The following is a 16,727-nucleotide window of genomic DNA, read 5'->3' as shown; positions in this document are numbered from 1 at the left end:
TCCCAACACCATCACCACCACCACGGTGTTGAAAGCAGCGGGGTGATGGCGAGGCCCAAACAAAAGCCCCCGGGCAGACAAAGCGACAGTGACAGGGGCACAGCACGGGGCCCTCTCTGGCCTCGGCTCCATCTCCTCCTCCCCGCGGCCCCGCGGGGCCTCCCCGGACAAAGTTGCGGCGTCATGGCTGGCGTGGGCACGACGAGACGCCGCGCTTACCTGTAGCACGACGAGGAGAGACAGAGGAAGGAACCCAGTTGCAGCACCATAGCCCTGGGTCTCCTGGCCACAGGGGGGTCTCGGTGGCGCTAAGGCGGTGACCCCGGCGGGACCCCCGGGGTCACGGGGGCCGTGGGGCAGCTGGGACACCGGGAGAGACGACAGCAAGGACGTGGCCGGCAGCCGGGCTGAGGGTCCGGGCTGGGTCTCTGTGTGACCCTCACGGTGGAGCCGAGATGGAGAAGAACCAGGCTACTTGGTCGGGAATTGAACGTAGGTCTCCTTGGGGTCCCCTTGCGGTCAGGGTTCAGAGAGGAAACTTGAGCATTCAGGCTCCCGTGTCAAAGCCGAAACCCGCCAAGAGGGTTCAGGGTCTCGTCTCGGCTCCGGTCCTCCGATAGCCGAGTTGTGAGGGCCAGCGTCAGCGAGTTGAGGAGTCGAACTAAAAAAACGACCGGGTTCCAGGGTGGAACCGATGTTCCCGGGGCTCCGGGTCGAGGGTCTGCGTTGGGGGAGCTGAGACGCGCAACTCCCCCGCGTTCTGAGGTCCGCGAGGCTCGTGGCTGAACCCGCGCTCTGCAAGCCCCGCCCATCACCCTCGCGCCCCGCCCCTCACCCCCGCGCCCCGCCCCTCACCCCCGCGCCCCGCCCCTCACCCCCGCGCCCCGCCCCTCACTGCCCACGCTCCGCCCCTCACTCCCGCGCCCCGCCCTTCACTCCCTTGCCCCGCCCATCACCCCCGCGCCCCGCCCATCACCCCAGTGCCCCGCCCCTCATCCCGCGCCCCGCCCATCACCCTCGCGCCCCGCCCCTCACCCCAGCGCCCCGCCCCTCACCCCACGTCCCGTCCCCCACGCTCCGCCCCTGGTACCGCCTCCCGCACTCCCATTCGTAGAGGCGTCAGTCAAGGGGCGTGTCCGTGCACAGAGGAGGCGTCGACCAACCGCGGGATGACATCAGCTATCGTGCTGTGACGTGTTCCACCTGAAGACGGAAGCTTGTGTTGCCTCCGAAACGTCGTGATTTTAATTTAATTTTTATTTTACTTTTATTAATTTAATTTTTTTACCTACGTGACTTTACCGAAAAAACCTAAGAATATGAATATTTGCAGTCACGAAAGCTTCAAATCTAGAATCAGAGAGTTACACGGGGGGGGGGGGGTGTAACGTGACAATATCGTCACGTCCATCGTACGTAATGACGTCACAGGCATCCGCGTGCTCACGTGGTGTTAACGTGATGATGTCATTACGGACGTGGAAGCTTGCTTGACGCACAGATGGATCGATAAGCGATTACAGTTAAAGTTTGTCCTCGCGATTCGTGCGTCTAATCGCGCGCACAGCTAATCGAATAATGTTCGATTAATGCACCGCTTATGTTGGGGCATGATTTCTTCAGGGAAATCCTTGCAGTAGTTCTCTCTTTAGAAGAACACCGTAGTCACAAATGATATAATCGATCTGTGAATCGAATCGACACATTAAAGGCGAAGATTGGGGAATCGATACAACTCCACCGCCCACTCCCTCGCTGCGGTTGGCCCACCCCATTTCCGCGAGTGCTCGTTTACATTTTTTGGTATCAATCTAACGCTCCAAATTGAGTTTATAATCTATCGAACAAAAATTGTTACATATCAATCAAAAACAATTTCGACTCGATTCAAGTATAAATGTACCGCAGTCGAGAGTAACAAGCGAACCGGTCAGGCACTCGACGCGGCCACCCTTCGCCTGTTGGGGATGGGGTCCTCTTTGCGTCACGTGCTGTGGTGGGCGGGGCTAGCAGTCGCAGCGAGTGGGAAGCGCTGAGCACGCACGTGCGTTTGAGTCCCGGCCCGGGCCACGCGACACAATGTCCTACTGCCGCCAGGAAGGTGAGCGACGGGGAGCCACAGCGGGAACATCGCGCCTGTACAGGGTGGGGTGGTTGTGGTGGTGGGGGGGGGCAACGACACCAAAGCCGCTTTTACAACAACAAAACTCGCAGCTTTCGCAAGCGCGCATGCGCCCAATGTCACGGAATGGGGGGTGGGGGGATTTAGCATCGTGAAGCCCGCATGTCTCAAGGTGTCCCCAGCGTGGAGCAGCCTGGGGGGGGGGGGTAGAGGAGGCCCCCCTGTGGTGGAGGTTTCCTGAGGGTGGAAGTGCTCTTTGGTGGTGGTCCCTGTAGGACTGTAGGTGGATGCTTCCTGGCGTGGATGCGCCTCGGGTGGAGCTTTGGGGTCTGGGCTCCCTCTGGAGGTTCCCTATGGTGGAGCACCCCGGCACTGATGGATCCCGGCTGAACCAAGAGCGCTGGGAAGGTCACACGTGGTGCTGTGGAGTTCGCGGGGTTCACCCTACCCGGCCTCCCCGCGTCTCACGGCGTGTTGGGTTGAGGGGTTCATAGTCGTGTCCGGCCAGACTGCTCGGTCGATGTGAGAACGGTCATGTGACAACCGGCAGAGATTAATCTGCAGTAACTATATTGGGGGCACTGCCCCACTTGTAAAAGCAATCCCCCAGTTGATGGGGACCACTTGCACCGTACGTGGGGTTGATTACACTTGTAATTGTGCCACGATTCATTGCAACGACCCTATAATTGTAACTTCGGCTAAAAATTATGCTTTGTAATTATAGCACGTAGGCTTTCGCGACCAGTATTATTCATAATATAGGGTTTTGGGTCAGATCGCGTTATTTATAAATGTGTCATAACCCTCCACCACCCGACACGGCCAAACAGTAAAAAATGTGTCACGTTTTTCAAAGGACAAAATAATTCACTTCTTTAGCCCACCGGTGTGTTGAAGAGAGAATCAACAGCATTTTAAAATTTGAGTACGACGTTTCGCTGATAATTGACCCCAAGTATGTTATGTTCGAGTCGTCTGAAGTCTATAATCGCAGTTGCTCTTCTACGCCACGTCCAACGCTCTGGGCACCTGTCAAACCTATGTTTTCGTGACTCAGCGGACCGAGCTGGATGAGCCCAATAGGGGTAAGGGGGCAATGAGTAAAGTGAGACACCAGTCGGCACTGGACGAGCCAGACTGGGGCCCATTTCCCGTACAAATTAAAGAAAGCTCACTGCGCTGCGAGGTTACGTTACGCAATTTTTATGAAAGGGCAAAATCCAGGTGACATCACCTAACGATTAGGGTGGCTGGTCGTGCAGTGTCTGCGTGAATATTTCAGTGGTGACCGGTTTTGTAAAAAAGCATGGTTTTGTATCGCTCACGGCATCAATGTCATCAACTGTTTACATATACACATCTATACAGTATCATCCATTATCGGTCCACAAGCCGTCGCCATCTCTCATGATCTTACGATGCAACAATCCATCTAGCTCCTGCATATATGAAGAATGGGAAAGCTCTTGGACCAGATTGTTTGTGGACGTCTACAGGTTAGCTGCAGCCGTGGTCTCATCTCGGCACAAATCCACCTTCTCTCCTCCCTGCCCCCTCCCCCCGTTGCCCACACAGGTAAGGACCGCGTGATATTTGTGACAAAGGAGGATCATGAGGTGCCCAGCCAAGCCAAGCTCAAGGAGGACGAGCCGGACCCTTACGATGAACAGGGTGCGTCCCCCCCCTCCCTTCCGTCACCATGACCCTAACACACAGAGCTCACATACAGGCTGCGCAGTGCTCCGGAAAATGATAGAAATCTATAAGCTGTGGATTAGCGTGAATGGAACGGGTCCTGGTGCATGTAATTAAATGTCCCCCCCCGCCCCACAACTGCTCAAGTTCTGCCCCCCCCACCACCACTTCTTCATAGCCTGGTGCCTGAGCCCCTTTGGACCATGGGACCTGGTGCAGTTGCAATGCCTGCACACTCGATACGCTGTGCCACTGCTGTGCTTCTGAGTTTAATTAAGTATGTTATTAAAATAGAGGCACGAGCATTGTTGCTGGTGTATGAGCAAATCACTGGCAATGCTCCCATTCTCGCCAAATCTTGGAATCTAATAACCATGGTGATCATCTAAGTGCTATCCAGGTTTAACGCTGCTTAGTTTGCAATATCTGGCAAGACCGGGTGCTTTCTGAGCGATTTGGTCATCCAGCGCATTCAATAAAAAATAATTTGTTCATACATGAACATTTTGATCCACGCACCACGAGCATAGGAAGATTTTTTGTTCAAATAGTGATGAGGCAAAAATGCTACAATGCTAAACCCGCTCTCTCACTCACACAGGCCTCATCCTGCCTAGCGGGGAGATAAACTGGAACTGCCCGTGCCTGGGTGGCATGGCGAGCGGGCCGTGTGGCGACGCCTTCAAGTCAGCCTTCTCCTGTTTCCACAATAGCAAGGAGGAGATGCGTGGTGCCGACTGCATCGACCACTTCCGTGACATGCAGGAGTGCATGCAGCGCTACCCGGAGATCTACCCGCAGGACGACGACCCCACCACCGCCCTCGCAACTGACGACCTTGACATTCCGGTCGCCTCCGAGGGGTCAGCAGACCGGCACGAAAACGCACCGAAAGGCGGGCAGGGCGGCGAGCCGTCCACTACTGAGTCGCCAGCCATGAGTGAGGTCCCGGAGAGCGGGCACGGGGAGGTGGCAGCCGCCACAGTCACCGATCGTGCGACAACCGCGGGTCAGAGTTAACGGGCATATCACGCGCGTAGCTGTGCAGGAGGAGGGCTTCCCGTGACATCGCATACCCATGCCTACTTGACTCTTCCTTTTTTATTTTGTGACCTGATTTGCGTCGTCGTTGTTTGATGTAAACGATGCCAAGTGGTGAGTTTTAAGCAGGTGAAAAGATGAATTCCACGTGTGATTTTGTTCGTAAACGGCATCGCCTGTTGGGCGGTCATGATGCACCGTTGATCGATACGAGCTGTGTATAAAGTTGTATTTATACATCTCAGAGCTAAGGCCAACGGAGTCGTGAAGACCCAAACGTTTAAATTAGAAGTCAGAGCCCACTCTCGGTTCATGCTGTGATTCGCACGTTCTCTTTGTGTGTGACACGTAGAGACGTGATCTTCAAGCGTTGCACCCATTTGTGTGATGCTGGTACATTTTTGGAGGCATCGTTTCTCACCATGTGGGTGATTAGCACAGTTGGCTACTTACAGTGCGAAAGAAGTTCAACACACATTCATACAAATTAAATGCACTGATCTTGAACACCGAACGTTTCGCTTGCCGGTGGAGTTCATCCCCAACGGCCCTCGTCTTGTCTAAATAAACGTGTAACAAATACAGCGTCTACGCATTTGTGATGTTTATTAAATAATACAATGAGATTTGTTTTGTGAATGCTTAAAATCAAACTAATATTCAGGTTTTTCACCTCCAGTCAACCTCCACTCAATGGGAGGTCACTCCCCTCTGCTGCTTGCCCCGCTGTCCGGAACGCTCTTTGTCCACACTGCTGAGACACTTCTCCAATTCAGCTCTGGGTTTTACATCTTCCTCTTCTCATCTGCCTGTGGCTGCTCTATTAAGTGTCTCCAGCCCATCCCTCCTCTTTTCACCACATCCTGAAAATAACCTAGAAATCCCTGATATCCGATATCCACCTCTGCCCCCCCACTGTTTGTAGAGCGTCTCGAGACACAGTCACATATGCTGCCATATAAAAGTTAACTGCCATATAAATATAAATGTTATTATGTAGCAAGCAGATGGTGCTCTTGACTAAATGCCCCCATGGAGACTGGGATCTATGAAAGGGGATTTGGTCAGGCCTTCAGTCAGTAATTTACAATTGTCCAGTTTTTAGCACTTTATCCAAATCGCGAATCGACAGACTAGCGTTGTGTGGGCGCCGAGGGGCCCTGCTGCTTGCGCATGCGGTTGAACAGCTCCATGTACTGCACCATGGTGTCAGCGGCGGTGTAAAGTGCCGCGCCACCAGTGGCCCCGTCGGCCCGGCCCGCGCCAGCCGTGGGCGGACTCACAGGCGCATGGGGGCCCAGCAGGGCCTGCATGAACTCCTGCAGGAGGCCCCAGCAGTCACTTGGCACCACACATGGGCAGTACTCCACCTGCACTCGCCACACATCCAGACGACGAGCAAAGTGTCAGCTCGCGCCTGCCAGGCACGAGGCTAGTGTGGTTATTGTTAGGTGTAGGGACAGTGTCTGGTGTAGGTAGGGTTTGGTTGGCGATTGTGTTCATGATAAATGTCGTATGCTATTATTTCATTTATTTATTTTCTACGTGACTTTACCGAAAGAACCAAAGAGTAAAATTGGAACTTTAGCTCACAATATAAATATATAACACCTTTTGTATATACAATGAGGGCTTTCCCACCCACTGTGTGGGTCGTTGGAGTGAGTTCAACCTCACATCGTAACAATTGCCCGATTACCAATCTAGTATATAATTACAATAACCCCCCCCCCCTCGTCTCAAATCATTGCACCTGATGAGTTAAATGATGATGTCACCCTGCTGCTGCGCTATTTAAGACCGGGAGCAAGAGCAGAGCCTCACCATTCTGGCGAATTGCCCGATGATGCTGGATGCAATTACCAGCGAAACGTCGTGCTACTCAAAAATTGTAAATGTTGTGGTTTTACTCTTCAACACACCGGTGGGCTAAAGTAGTGAACTATTTGTCTTTTGTCAACGTGACACTTTTTTGCTGATTGGCCGTGTCGGGTGGTGGAGGGTTACGACACATTTATAAATAACACGATCTAACCCAAAAACTTTATTATGAGTTCAACCTATCATTAACCATTGTGAACGATGTTTAAATAAGTCATGTGTATTGGCTAACAGACGCAAACCCGGACTGCCGTCCCCCCCCTCACTGCCCCCTCCAAACCATGCCCCCCATAAGTCTGACGGAGGAAGGTGCTTGTAATTGTGCATCGCACCTCCACACACACGCCCTTGGAGCTGGGCCCCATGGTGACCGTGCCGAGCTTGATGAGGAAGTCTGCATAAACATAGCGCGTTCCTCGTGCCTCAACCTGTGATAAAACGATAACGGCCTCATTAATACAGCAGGCAGTCCAGACACACGGTCACCTCATGGCATTGGCAGCACTTAGAGTGAACGGGAAACAGTGAGTAGGGGTATGAGATGGGGAAAGTGTTAGGGTTTGGATGGCTAATATAGTTAGGGTTAGAGATAGTATTTGGTATTATGGTTTATTTAGGGGTAGGGCCCGTGTCCTGATTCTGTAATAAAAACCCAAACTGTAACTTTGGTTTCACTGATTGAACCATCACAATGCCTCTCCTTTGGATCTCCAGTGTGGACGTGGTAGTCAGGGGGCCATGCCGCCCCCCCCCTCACCACTCACCTTGTTGCTCTTGGCATTCTGGAAGAGGCCCTTGAGCTTCAGCATGAGTGCGTCAAAGCCAACGTCGGCCGTGAGACAGGGCCCGTTCTCGTAGAGCGCGAAGCAGCTGAGCGGGTACTCCGAGTTGTGCATCACATACAAGTACTTCATGGACTGACCTGTGATATGGAGAAATCGTTATAGCGGTGGGGGGGGGGGGTAACGATATGGTCAATCGGCAATCGGAGATGCTCCCACACCTGGCTACGTACGGTGCGAAAGAAGTTTAACAAACATACATATGGGTAAAGATGCCCTTGATTCGTGAATTAAACACGTATTGTTTAAACAAGGAAAAATCGTGATATTATTTTCGTGGTCAATTATACTAAGGCCCCTTTAAAATTAGTGGCCTCCATAACATCCCGACCTCCTGAAGGTGGGGAACCCCCCTATAAGCCATGGTGATGCCAGCCAGCACACAGGGGAACAGAGACGAGACATTTCTTTCCCTGCAAAATTATAATTATCCAAATCGATAATAAACGTGGCAACCACACCTCACACATTCCACATTTCGCATATACCAAACATACACACACTAAATTACATGCTTGAAACGTATTATTTTACCAGGTAAGGCCCATCGAGCGATACCGTATAGCTCTTTTCAGAAGCGACCTGGCCACAAATGATAGCTCAAAGAAGTAGCTTATCACATGGAAATTTATAGCAGCCAAATACTCTAAACGCACGTTTCTAAATGTGGAGGAAAAACCGCAGGACCCAGAGAAAAATCCACGCGACCACGGGGAGAACATGAAAACTCAAAATATACAGCATCAGGTAAAGGTCCCCCATACAGCCTGTAACAGGCTGTTGTTAGCGAGTACCTATTAAGGCCGGAATGGCTGGTGTGGCCAGGACCACGGCCTGCCGCCTTTGTCTCCCCAATGCTGAAGTTTGGACACTGCACCAGGTACTCAATGAAGGCCAAGTCGGCCTAGGTGAGCTCGAGGACATACACCATTCACGCACCACACACCTCACGCACACCACATCGAAACTCACACGCATCACACTGCACATGACGAGGTGAGTCGCCGTGCGTGACCCCTCACCCGTGTTGGAGACCGGGTGGTACATCTCGCAGTCCACCAAGAAGGAGGCCTGCTTGGTGGCGCCCATCAGCTCCAGCTTCTTGGCCAGTATCTCCACGTTCTGCTGGATGCTCTTGCCATCTGCCAGCGGCCACTGGCACACGCTGACACACACACGCCGGCGCCGTTCACCGCATTGGTACAAAGACAAAGATCCCCCGTATAGCATAAAACAGATTATTCGGGCAAGTGCTGTTAGCGAGCACCTATTAAGGCCGGCACGGCACACAATGGATTGGGTGGCCAGCACCACGCCCGGCCGCCTTTGTGTCCCCAGTGGCGATGTTTATACACCACACCAGGTACTCATTTGAGGTTGAGTCGGATGGTAAACGCAAGTGATGACTTTCGACATTTTCTCTACAGATAAAAAATGTGTATGGCATAAAGAACGGTGTCTCGGTGTGTTTGCCAGATAATATTTTGGAAAGAGAAAATGTAAATTAAAACATCGACTGAATATGAAATTTAAATTAGGTGAGTAGAGGGTGAGATGAGTGAGTAGAGGGTGAGGTGAGTGAGTGGAGGGTCAGGTGAGTGAAGGTGAGATGGGTGAGTAGAGGATAAGGGATTGGAGGGTGAGGTGAGTGGAGGGTGAGTGGAGGGTGAGTAGAGGGTGAGTAGAGGGTGAGGTGAGTGGCTGGTGAGTGGAGGGTGAGTAGAGGGTGAGGTGAGTGGAGGGTGAGTGGAGGGTGAATAGAGGGTGAGTAGAGGGTGAGGTGAGTGGAGGGTGAGGGAGTGGAGGGTGAGTGGGGGTGGGGTGAGTGGAGGGTGAGTAGAGGGTGAGGTGAGTGGAGGGTGAGGTGAGGGTGAGTGGAGGGTGGGGTGAGTGGAGGGTGAGTGGAGGGTGAGGTGAGTGGAGGGTGAGGTGAGTAAAGGGTGAGGTGAGTGGAGGGTGAGTGGAGGGTGAGGTGAGTGGAGGGTGAGGTGAGTACAGGGTGAGGTGAGTGGAGGGTGAGTGGAGGGTGAGGTGAGTGGAGGGTGAGGTGAGTACAGGGTGAGGTGAGTGGAGGGTGAGGTGAGTACAGGGTGAGTGGAGGATGAGGTGAGTGGAGGGTGAGTGGAGGGTGAGTAGAGGGTGAGGTGAGTCGAGGGTGAGTGGAGGGGGAGGTGAGTGGAGGGTGAGTAGAGGGTGAGGTGAGTGGAGGGTGAGTAGAGGGTGAGGTGAGTCGAGGGTGAGTGGAGGGGGAGGTGAGTGGAGGGTGAGTAGAGGGTGAGGTGAGTGAGTAGAGGGTGAGTGGAGGGTGAGGTGAGTGATGAGTAGATGGTGAGGTGAGTGGAGGGTAAGTGGAGGGTGAGGTGAGTAGAGGGCGAGGTGAGTAGAGGGCGAGGTGAGTAGAGGGTGAGGTGAGTACAGGGTGAGTGAGTACAGGGTGAGTGAGTGGAGGGTGAGTAGATGGTGAGTTGAGTAGAAGAGTCGCCCTCACCTCGTCACCCCCATCTCTCCCTCGCGCCACGTGACCTCGAGCTGCGCGCGCACGCTCTCATTGGGCGCCGCGGCGGCGTCACGTGGTCCACGGCTCCCGTCGTGCCCCGCGTGACTTCCTCCTCGGGCCTAGGCTAAGCGAGGCGCCTCCTGCGGTCCTCCGCTCCAACTCCTCACCAGCCCCTCACCAACTCACCAGCTCCTCACCAGCTCCTCACCAGCTCGCGATTATCTCTCGATAACTTCATCGAGCGCGCGTTCCCCGCGTTATTGCTTGGAAGGCCTTCGTGGGTAGCGGCGACTACTACTCGACACCAACATGGCGGTAAGAGTGGGAGTCTCATTGTGGCGGCAACGTGGGGAGGGAAACGCGGGGAGAGAGACACGGGGGGAGAAGACACGGAGAGAGAGAGACACGGGGGGAGAGACACGCGGGGGTAGAGGGATACACGGGGGTAGAGGGATACACGGGGGGATAGAGACACGGGGGTAGAGGGATACACGGGGGTAGAGGGATACACGGGGGGAGAGAGACACGGGGGTAGAGGGACACAGGGAGGGATACACGGGGTAGATGGATACACGGGAAAGGGACAGGCGGGGAGAGGGATGCACGGTGGAAACGCGAGGAGAGAGATAAGAGAGGGACGACGAGAGTCAAGGGAGACGCTGAGGGAGAGACACGGGGAGGGGGACACGAAGGAGAGACGAACGAGCACATAGATATAATCTGAACGCGTGTTTATTAATGTAAAGGGAAAACCCGGGAGACCCGGGGAGAACATGCAAACTCCAAATATACAGACGTGAGCGTCGGGATCGAACCCACGACTAGGGCTGGACGATTAATCGATTTCAAATCGAAATCGCAATTTTAAACAATGCGATTAGCAAATCGCAAAGGCTACGATTTTTTGCGATTTGAAAAGTCCTTTTACTTTTCTATTGGGATTGTTTTATAACTTTATTTAACTTAACATTTGTTCTGTTTGATTTTTCTATTTCAATTCAAACATTTAAATAAATACATGTTGGAAGCAATATATTTTTTATTTAGCATCCTTGCATTAGAATATATAGAGCAGTTCATATTTTGATGGCATGTGGTAATGCTCCATCACATGTTTTAAATCTATTACACAGTGAATATTGGAACTGAAGCTTGACTTTTAAATATGTAATCGCAAATCAAATCGCATTCGCAATATGTCAGAAAAATCGCAATTAAATATTTTCCCCAAATCGTTCAGCCCTACCCACGACCTCCTTCATTCCTGGCGAGGGGATAACATCTCGCCACCGCGATAGACACGCGGAGAGAGGGGACGTAATCAATCTTAATTTGGAGCTTTCGTGACTGCAGGAATTACTCTTTGGTTCTTTCGGTAAAGTCACGTATAAAGATAAAATAATAAATTAAATAATAGCATACGACGTTCGAATTGCAACACAAGCAATCATCAGGTATAAATGAAATAGCAACAAAAAATCTAACCAGAAAACTATAGACAGAAATATAAGCAGACAGATATCACCAAGATACATAGAGAGAGAGAGTAACACAGGCACAGAGAGGGAGATCGTCTCTGGCGAGGCCTTAAATAGACAGAGGGGGGCGGGGGCAGAGAGAGGGAGGGGTTAGAGAAAAAATTAACATGTCAATGAGTACGGCGACGCGTGGTAAAGTACGAGACGGGACGTGCCGACACGTGTTTAATTTGTATCACAGTTTATACAATGACAGACCCTTGGAATGTGTCAGACATTGGAAGCTAAGCAGGGGTTGACCCTGAATTGTTATTGAATGGGCGACCACCACGCACGCTGGACTATTAGTATCTGCGGGGCTGCATGAAGAGTAGCAGAGGGAAGTGTCGATTTGCTGCGCATTCTATGCTCCCGGCATTCACAAAATTCGCACTGTAATTATGGGAATTATGTTCATAGAGATGATCATAGTGATTATCACTTCACAGTTATGATGATGCCGATGGTGATCATGAAGATACTCGTTATGATTATCGTAACAATTATGGTTTTGCCTTCCCTCCCCGCAGACCTCACTGCCTATGAACCCGAAGCCGTTCCTGAACGGCCTGACTGGGAAACCCGTGATGGTGAAACTGAAGTGGGGCATGGAGTACAAGGGATACCTTGTGTCCGTCGATGGCTACATGAACATGCAGGTGCGGTTCGAGGCAGCGCGGGGTGTCCCGAGACCACGTCACACTAACGAGCCCCTCGGGCAGCGGTGGCCAGTGACCACGCGCCTCGATGTACTGCACAGGACCTGCAGTATAAATAATACAGGATGATGCTGAGCGATTAATTCATCACAATTGGTTTCTCTGCTAATTATGCACGTATCGAATTGTGTTACTTTGCAAACCTCGTCCCAAATAAGCACTGCCATCCAGTAGGAGAGTGCATGGAGGGCAGTAGTGAGTTGAAAGGTGAGAAGCAAGAGATTGTGTGGAGTGTAGAGTGAGTCAAGAGGTGGTTGGGGGTAGTCCACAGAGGACCCTGAATATGGTGAGTGTGACCTTGACATTACTCTGGAATGTACGTCTTGCTGTACGGTCTCATACAATATTCTGCCATGCGGTGTTGTGCAGCTCGCCAACACTGAGGAGTTCATCGATGGTGCCTTGGCAGGGCACCTGGGGGAGATCCTCATCCGGTGAGTCGTGTTGCTACAACTGCTGGCTTTGCCCCGGTCGCAAGCGTGCTTGGTGTTGTGAACACCAAGAGTAATAAGAAGAATTGAAAGCTAAAAGGTGACACTAGTGAGGGCGTGCAGGTGTTTATTACTATATAATACGAAGCAATATGGGTTTATGAAGTGTCGAGTGGGACTGCATCTCTAAATACTACAAATACATGAGGTGATAAAGATGTGAATAGAAATGGTTCATAGGGAGTGAGGCAGTCATGAGTGGAACAGGAAGAACGTCTTGATCCTGCACGTGAACAGTGGTAAAGGGTGTCTGGTGCAATGAGCCAGAGGAATTTTCAGGCAAGGGGAACAGCTGCAGAGAAGGTGCAAGCTGGCTAGATGGTTTTTACAGAATGCTTGTATCCCTAAACACCACTGATCGGCCTCTCCCTCCCCCCCCACCTGCAGCCTATGGGACCTGTTTATGCAGGACGAGGTTGTGGGCAGCAGAGGCCAGTGCAGCAAAATCAGTTTCTGTTCTTCTAAGCTCCCGCATTCATGTTCCCCGCCATCTCAAACCTCGCACTGACAAGCGTGGTGAAGCATAGTCAACACAACCCCCAAAACTCGCACGGGGCTGCTGGATTGACAAATTGACTGTACGGGTGCATGACCGCTCTCTTGTCGCTCGCAGGTGTAACAACGTACTGTACGTGCGAGGTGTGGAGGAGGAAGAAGAGGACGGGGAGATGAGGGAGTGACGTGCCTCCAGATATTTCAAATCCGTTTGTTTTCACTTGGCATCTTTGTTATTAGTTCATCAACTTTTAAGGCGTTTTTGTAAAGCGTTTCAAATAACGTGTACCATGCTCCCAGGTGTTTTTTTTTTGTTCAGCGGCATTTAGAGGCTAGAAAAATGCGTAACATTGTGAATTTCGCGAGGTGTGGTTCCACACTAAGGGATTCGTAGGCATTTTCACGTATCCCAACAATATTGGTTTGACGTTTCATTCACGTGGTTTTGACATTGTGAATTTAGCGAGGTGTGATTTTACGCTAAGCGATTCTTCGGCATCTCCACGTCTCCCAACAATGTTGGTGTGATTGTTGTTCCATTCCCGCGGTGTTCTTAATAGACGAAATAAATCCTGTTTGTACAGCCCCGTCTCCAGACATCACTGCTTGAACACAGAAATAACACGTGCGCGCACACACACTACACACGCGTGGGAATGAGCACAAAGTTGGGGCTGCGAGTAGTAAAGGGGATCCCATGTGGTGTCGCCAAGGTGACCTATGGATAACATTGATGATAAACTCCAGTGTGGATAAGAACATTTTAATTGGTGCATACGACTTGTAATGACATGGATCAAAAACGCTGACAAAGAAAAATACAGTATACAAAATTCGAAAGTGATGCAACGAAGCTTGGAGAGTTGCAAGTGGGCTTGTGCAGGACACGTCGTTGCTCGCATGGGTGTTGGTTGAGAGTAAAAACATGGTGGAATAGCAGCTTCTCCGTATGGCTGATGTCGGTGTAGAGCAGGGGTGGGGAACGTCCGGCCCACGAGCCGTATAAGGCTCGCGAAATCATTTGGTCTGGCCCTGCCAAGGCAACCGCAGGCGGAACTCAAAATGTATCAAATCTAGGAGCAAACCTGGAAAAGCAGTTGCAAGTAGCAACATCATCAATATCAGCTAACATCACACGCCTCACCGAAAAGAAGCAGTTCCAGCCATCACAGGGGTGAGTTAATTAAATGTTTGACCAAATATAACAGGCCAATTTTTAAGTTGATAATTTTGTATAGCTCGCGAATGATGTTATAAATATCCAAATGGCCCTTGGCAGAAAAAAGTTTCCCCACCCCTGATGTAGAGTGACAACTATAAGTACATTAAGGCGTTTGAGCCAGATGATTGCGATCGTGAAGTGGTCCATCCCTGTGATGATGCCTCCACGTTTGAATCTGGCATTGTGGCGTTACATGTTCAATGGTTCAATTTTGGCGTACCACGGTCGTATCTGCATCTGTTGCCATGGTTTGTGCAGTGGATGCGGTTCAGGGGTTGTGGCCCAGAATCTTCATGGAAGATTGAAGCCAGAGATCTTCTACATTGTTGGGTCTTGTGAACTCCATTTGTCTTTCCAAACTTCGTCATCAGGATTGCATTGTTGATCATTGAGCGCGTGAGTCCACAAACGGGGGCATTGCGCGCTTTTAAGCAGTCGTGGTGAGGGACGTTGTTGAGATCCTAGATAGATTTTAATGTATTTCAGCAGTAAGGGCACAATGAGCTATGTGCGTGCTGGTGTATGGGGAGATGTGTGTTTACCACGATTCGCTGGACTTCGCGGAGGGTAAACGGCATCGCGGCGAATGAATGGAGGGGCAGTGATGTGTGACAATGCGGCTATTTTTTTTCAACGGAGTTTACATTTGCTCCATGTGAAATCCGACCCACAAGGGGGCACCATTGCCCACTCCGTAACCCTCACGCGGCAGCGCATCACGCAAACCTCGGGGGGAGAAGTTTCGCTTCTCTCGCTTCCCCTGTCCCGCGCACGCATCGCTAATGTTTCTATACTAACGAGTCGACCTAGGGTGAAGCCCGAAACGTCTTCACACACGAAGCGCCGACTGCAACAGGCAGGCAAAGGGAATCCCACTGCTGCCCACCCACGTGTAAACAACAACACGACGCGTGCGCAGCGTAAACAACACGTGGTTATTATGACGCTTGTAAACACCAACACGTGTAAACAGTAACGTGTAAATTATACGTAAAATGACAATATCGTATATCACGGTGCCAGTGCATCTCCCTGAATGCCAGCATATCTGTGATGATGCCAGTGGTCCTTGATGCCGTTATGTGCCTATATTTAGAATGTTACTATCAATATACACAGTATATATCCGAATGTGCCAGGATATCGCCATGGTGTAGGTATATCTGTAATGACACGAGTAAATTTCCCATTGTGCCAATGTGTCTCCTAATTCACGAATCTGTTATGCAAGTATGTCAACATTGTAGCCGTACATCCACAATTTCCCAGTATATCCCAATGGTACTGATATATCTGTGCTGATACCCCAGTGCATTATATCTCAGTGTGTCAGTATATTCCCGTGACGCCAGTATATCTCTCAATATGTCACTATCTCCGTGACACCAGTATATTTCTCAATGTGTCAGTGTATCTCAGTGTGTCAGTGTATCTCTCAGTGTGTCAGTGTATCTCTCAATGTGTCAGTATATCTCTCAGTGTGTCAGTATATTTCTCAATGTGTCAGTGTATCTCCGTGACGCCAGTATATTTCTCAATGTGTCAGTATATCCCCGTGACGCCAGTATATCTCTCAGTGTCAGTATATCTCTCAATGTGTCAGTATATCTCTCAATGTGTCAGTATATCCCCGTGACGCCAGTATATCTCTCAGTGTCAGTATATCTCTCAATGTGTCAGTATATCTCTCAATGTGTCAGTATATCTCTCAATGTGTCAGTATATCCCCGTGACGCCAGTATATTTCTCAATGTGTCAGTGTATCTCCGTGACGCCAGTGTATCTCTCAATGTGTCAGTATATCTCCGTGACGCCAGTATATTTCTCAATGTGTCAGTGTATCTCTCAATGTGTCAGTGTATCTCTCAATGTGTCAGTATCCCCGTGGTGCCAGTGTGTGCCGGTTGGAGCCGGTCTCGCCTCCACAGCACCCAAGGTCACTTGCACGCAAGGCGCCACGTGATAGCCGTGACGTCACATCCCGCAGCGAAGGGGTAGAATGAGGGGAGGGGTGACATCAAGTGGCTGAGCGAGGCGACCCGCGGTGACGTCACACCGCCCCCCCCCCACACACACCGAGCCAATCAGGAGCGGCGATACGACCCAACCCCCCTCCCTTCCCCCGACGCGAGCCCCGCCGCGCTCGTGACGTCACCGTCGAGCCTCCCTGCCCGTGACGTCATTGCACGTGGTACACGCGCG

General features: G+C 51.2%; 3 protein-coding genes across 3 annotated transcripts; 2 read left to right on the top strand and 1 right to left on the bottom strand.

Annotated features, from left to right (window-relative positions):
• The first annotated feature begins 1,985 nt into the window (after positions 1-1,985).
• CHCHD4 (coiled-coil-helix-coiled-coil-helix domain containing 4) lies at positions 1,986-5,382 on the top strand. Its single transcript, XM_078871328.1, has 3 exons — positions 1,986-2,101; positions 3,701-3,796; positions 4,422-5,382. The coding sequence occupies exons 1-3, from the start codon at positions 2,080-2,082 to the stop codon at positions 4,838-4,840; spliced, it is 537 nt and encodes a 178-aa protein (XP_078727454.1). The 5' UTR covers positions 1,986-2,079; the 3' UTR covers positions 4,841-5,382.
• A 68-nt stretch (positions 5,383-5,450) lies between these two features.
• On the bottom strand, positions 5,451-10,200 carry MED20 (mediator complex subunit 20). Its single transcript, XM_078871327.1, has 5 exons — positions 10,073-10,200; positions 8,607-8,749; positions 7,507-7,664; positions 7,075-7,170; positions 5,451-6,231 (listed from the first exon to the last, which is right to left on the bottom strand). Exons 1-5 carry the CDS (start codon positions 10,084-10,086, stop codon positions 5,995-5,997), a joined length of 648 nt encoding a protein of 215 aa, XP_078727453.1. The 5' UTR covers positions 10,087-10,200; the 3' UTR covers positions 5,451-5,994.
• On the top strand, positions 10,190-13,886 carry SNRPF (small nuclear ribonucleoprotein polypeptide F). Its single transcript, XM_078871329.1, has 4 exons — positions 10,190-10,396; positions 12,129-12,257; positions 12,687-12,751; positions 13,422-13,886. Exons 1-4 carry the CDS (start codon positions 10,391-10,393, stop codon positions 13,486-13,488), a joined length of 267 nt encoding a protein of 88 aa, XP_078727455.1. The 5' UTR covers positions 10,190-10,390; the 3' UTR covers positions 13,489-13,886.
• The last annotated feature ends 2,841 nt before the right edge of the window (positions 13,887-16,727 follow it).

The sequence above is a fragment of the Lampetra fluviatilis genome, chromosome 32, assembly GCF_964198595.1.
Source record: "Lampetra fluviatilis chromosome 32, kcLamFluv1.1, whole genome shotgun sequence".
Lineage (NCBI taxonomy): Eukaryota > Metazoa > Chordata > Hyperoartia > Petromyzontiformes > Petromyzontidae > Lampetra > Lampetra fluviatilis.
The sequence above is the reverse complement of the archived record's forward strand: the minus strand, read 5'-3'. Positions and strand labels throughout refer to the sequence as shown.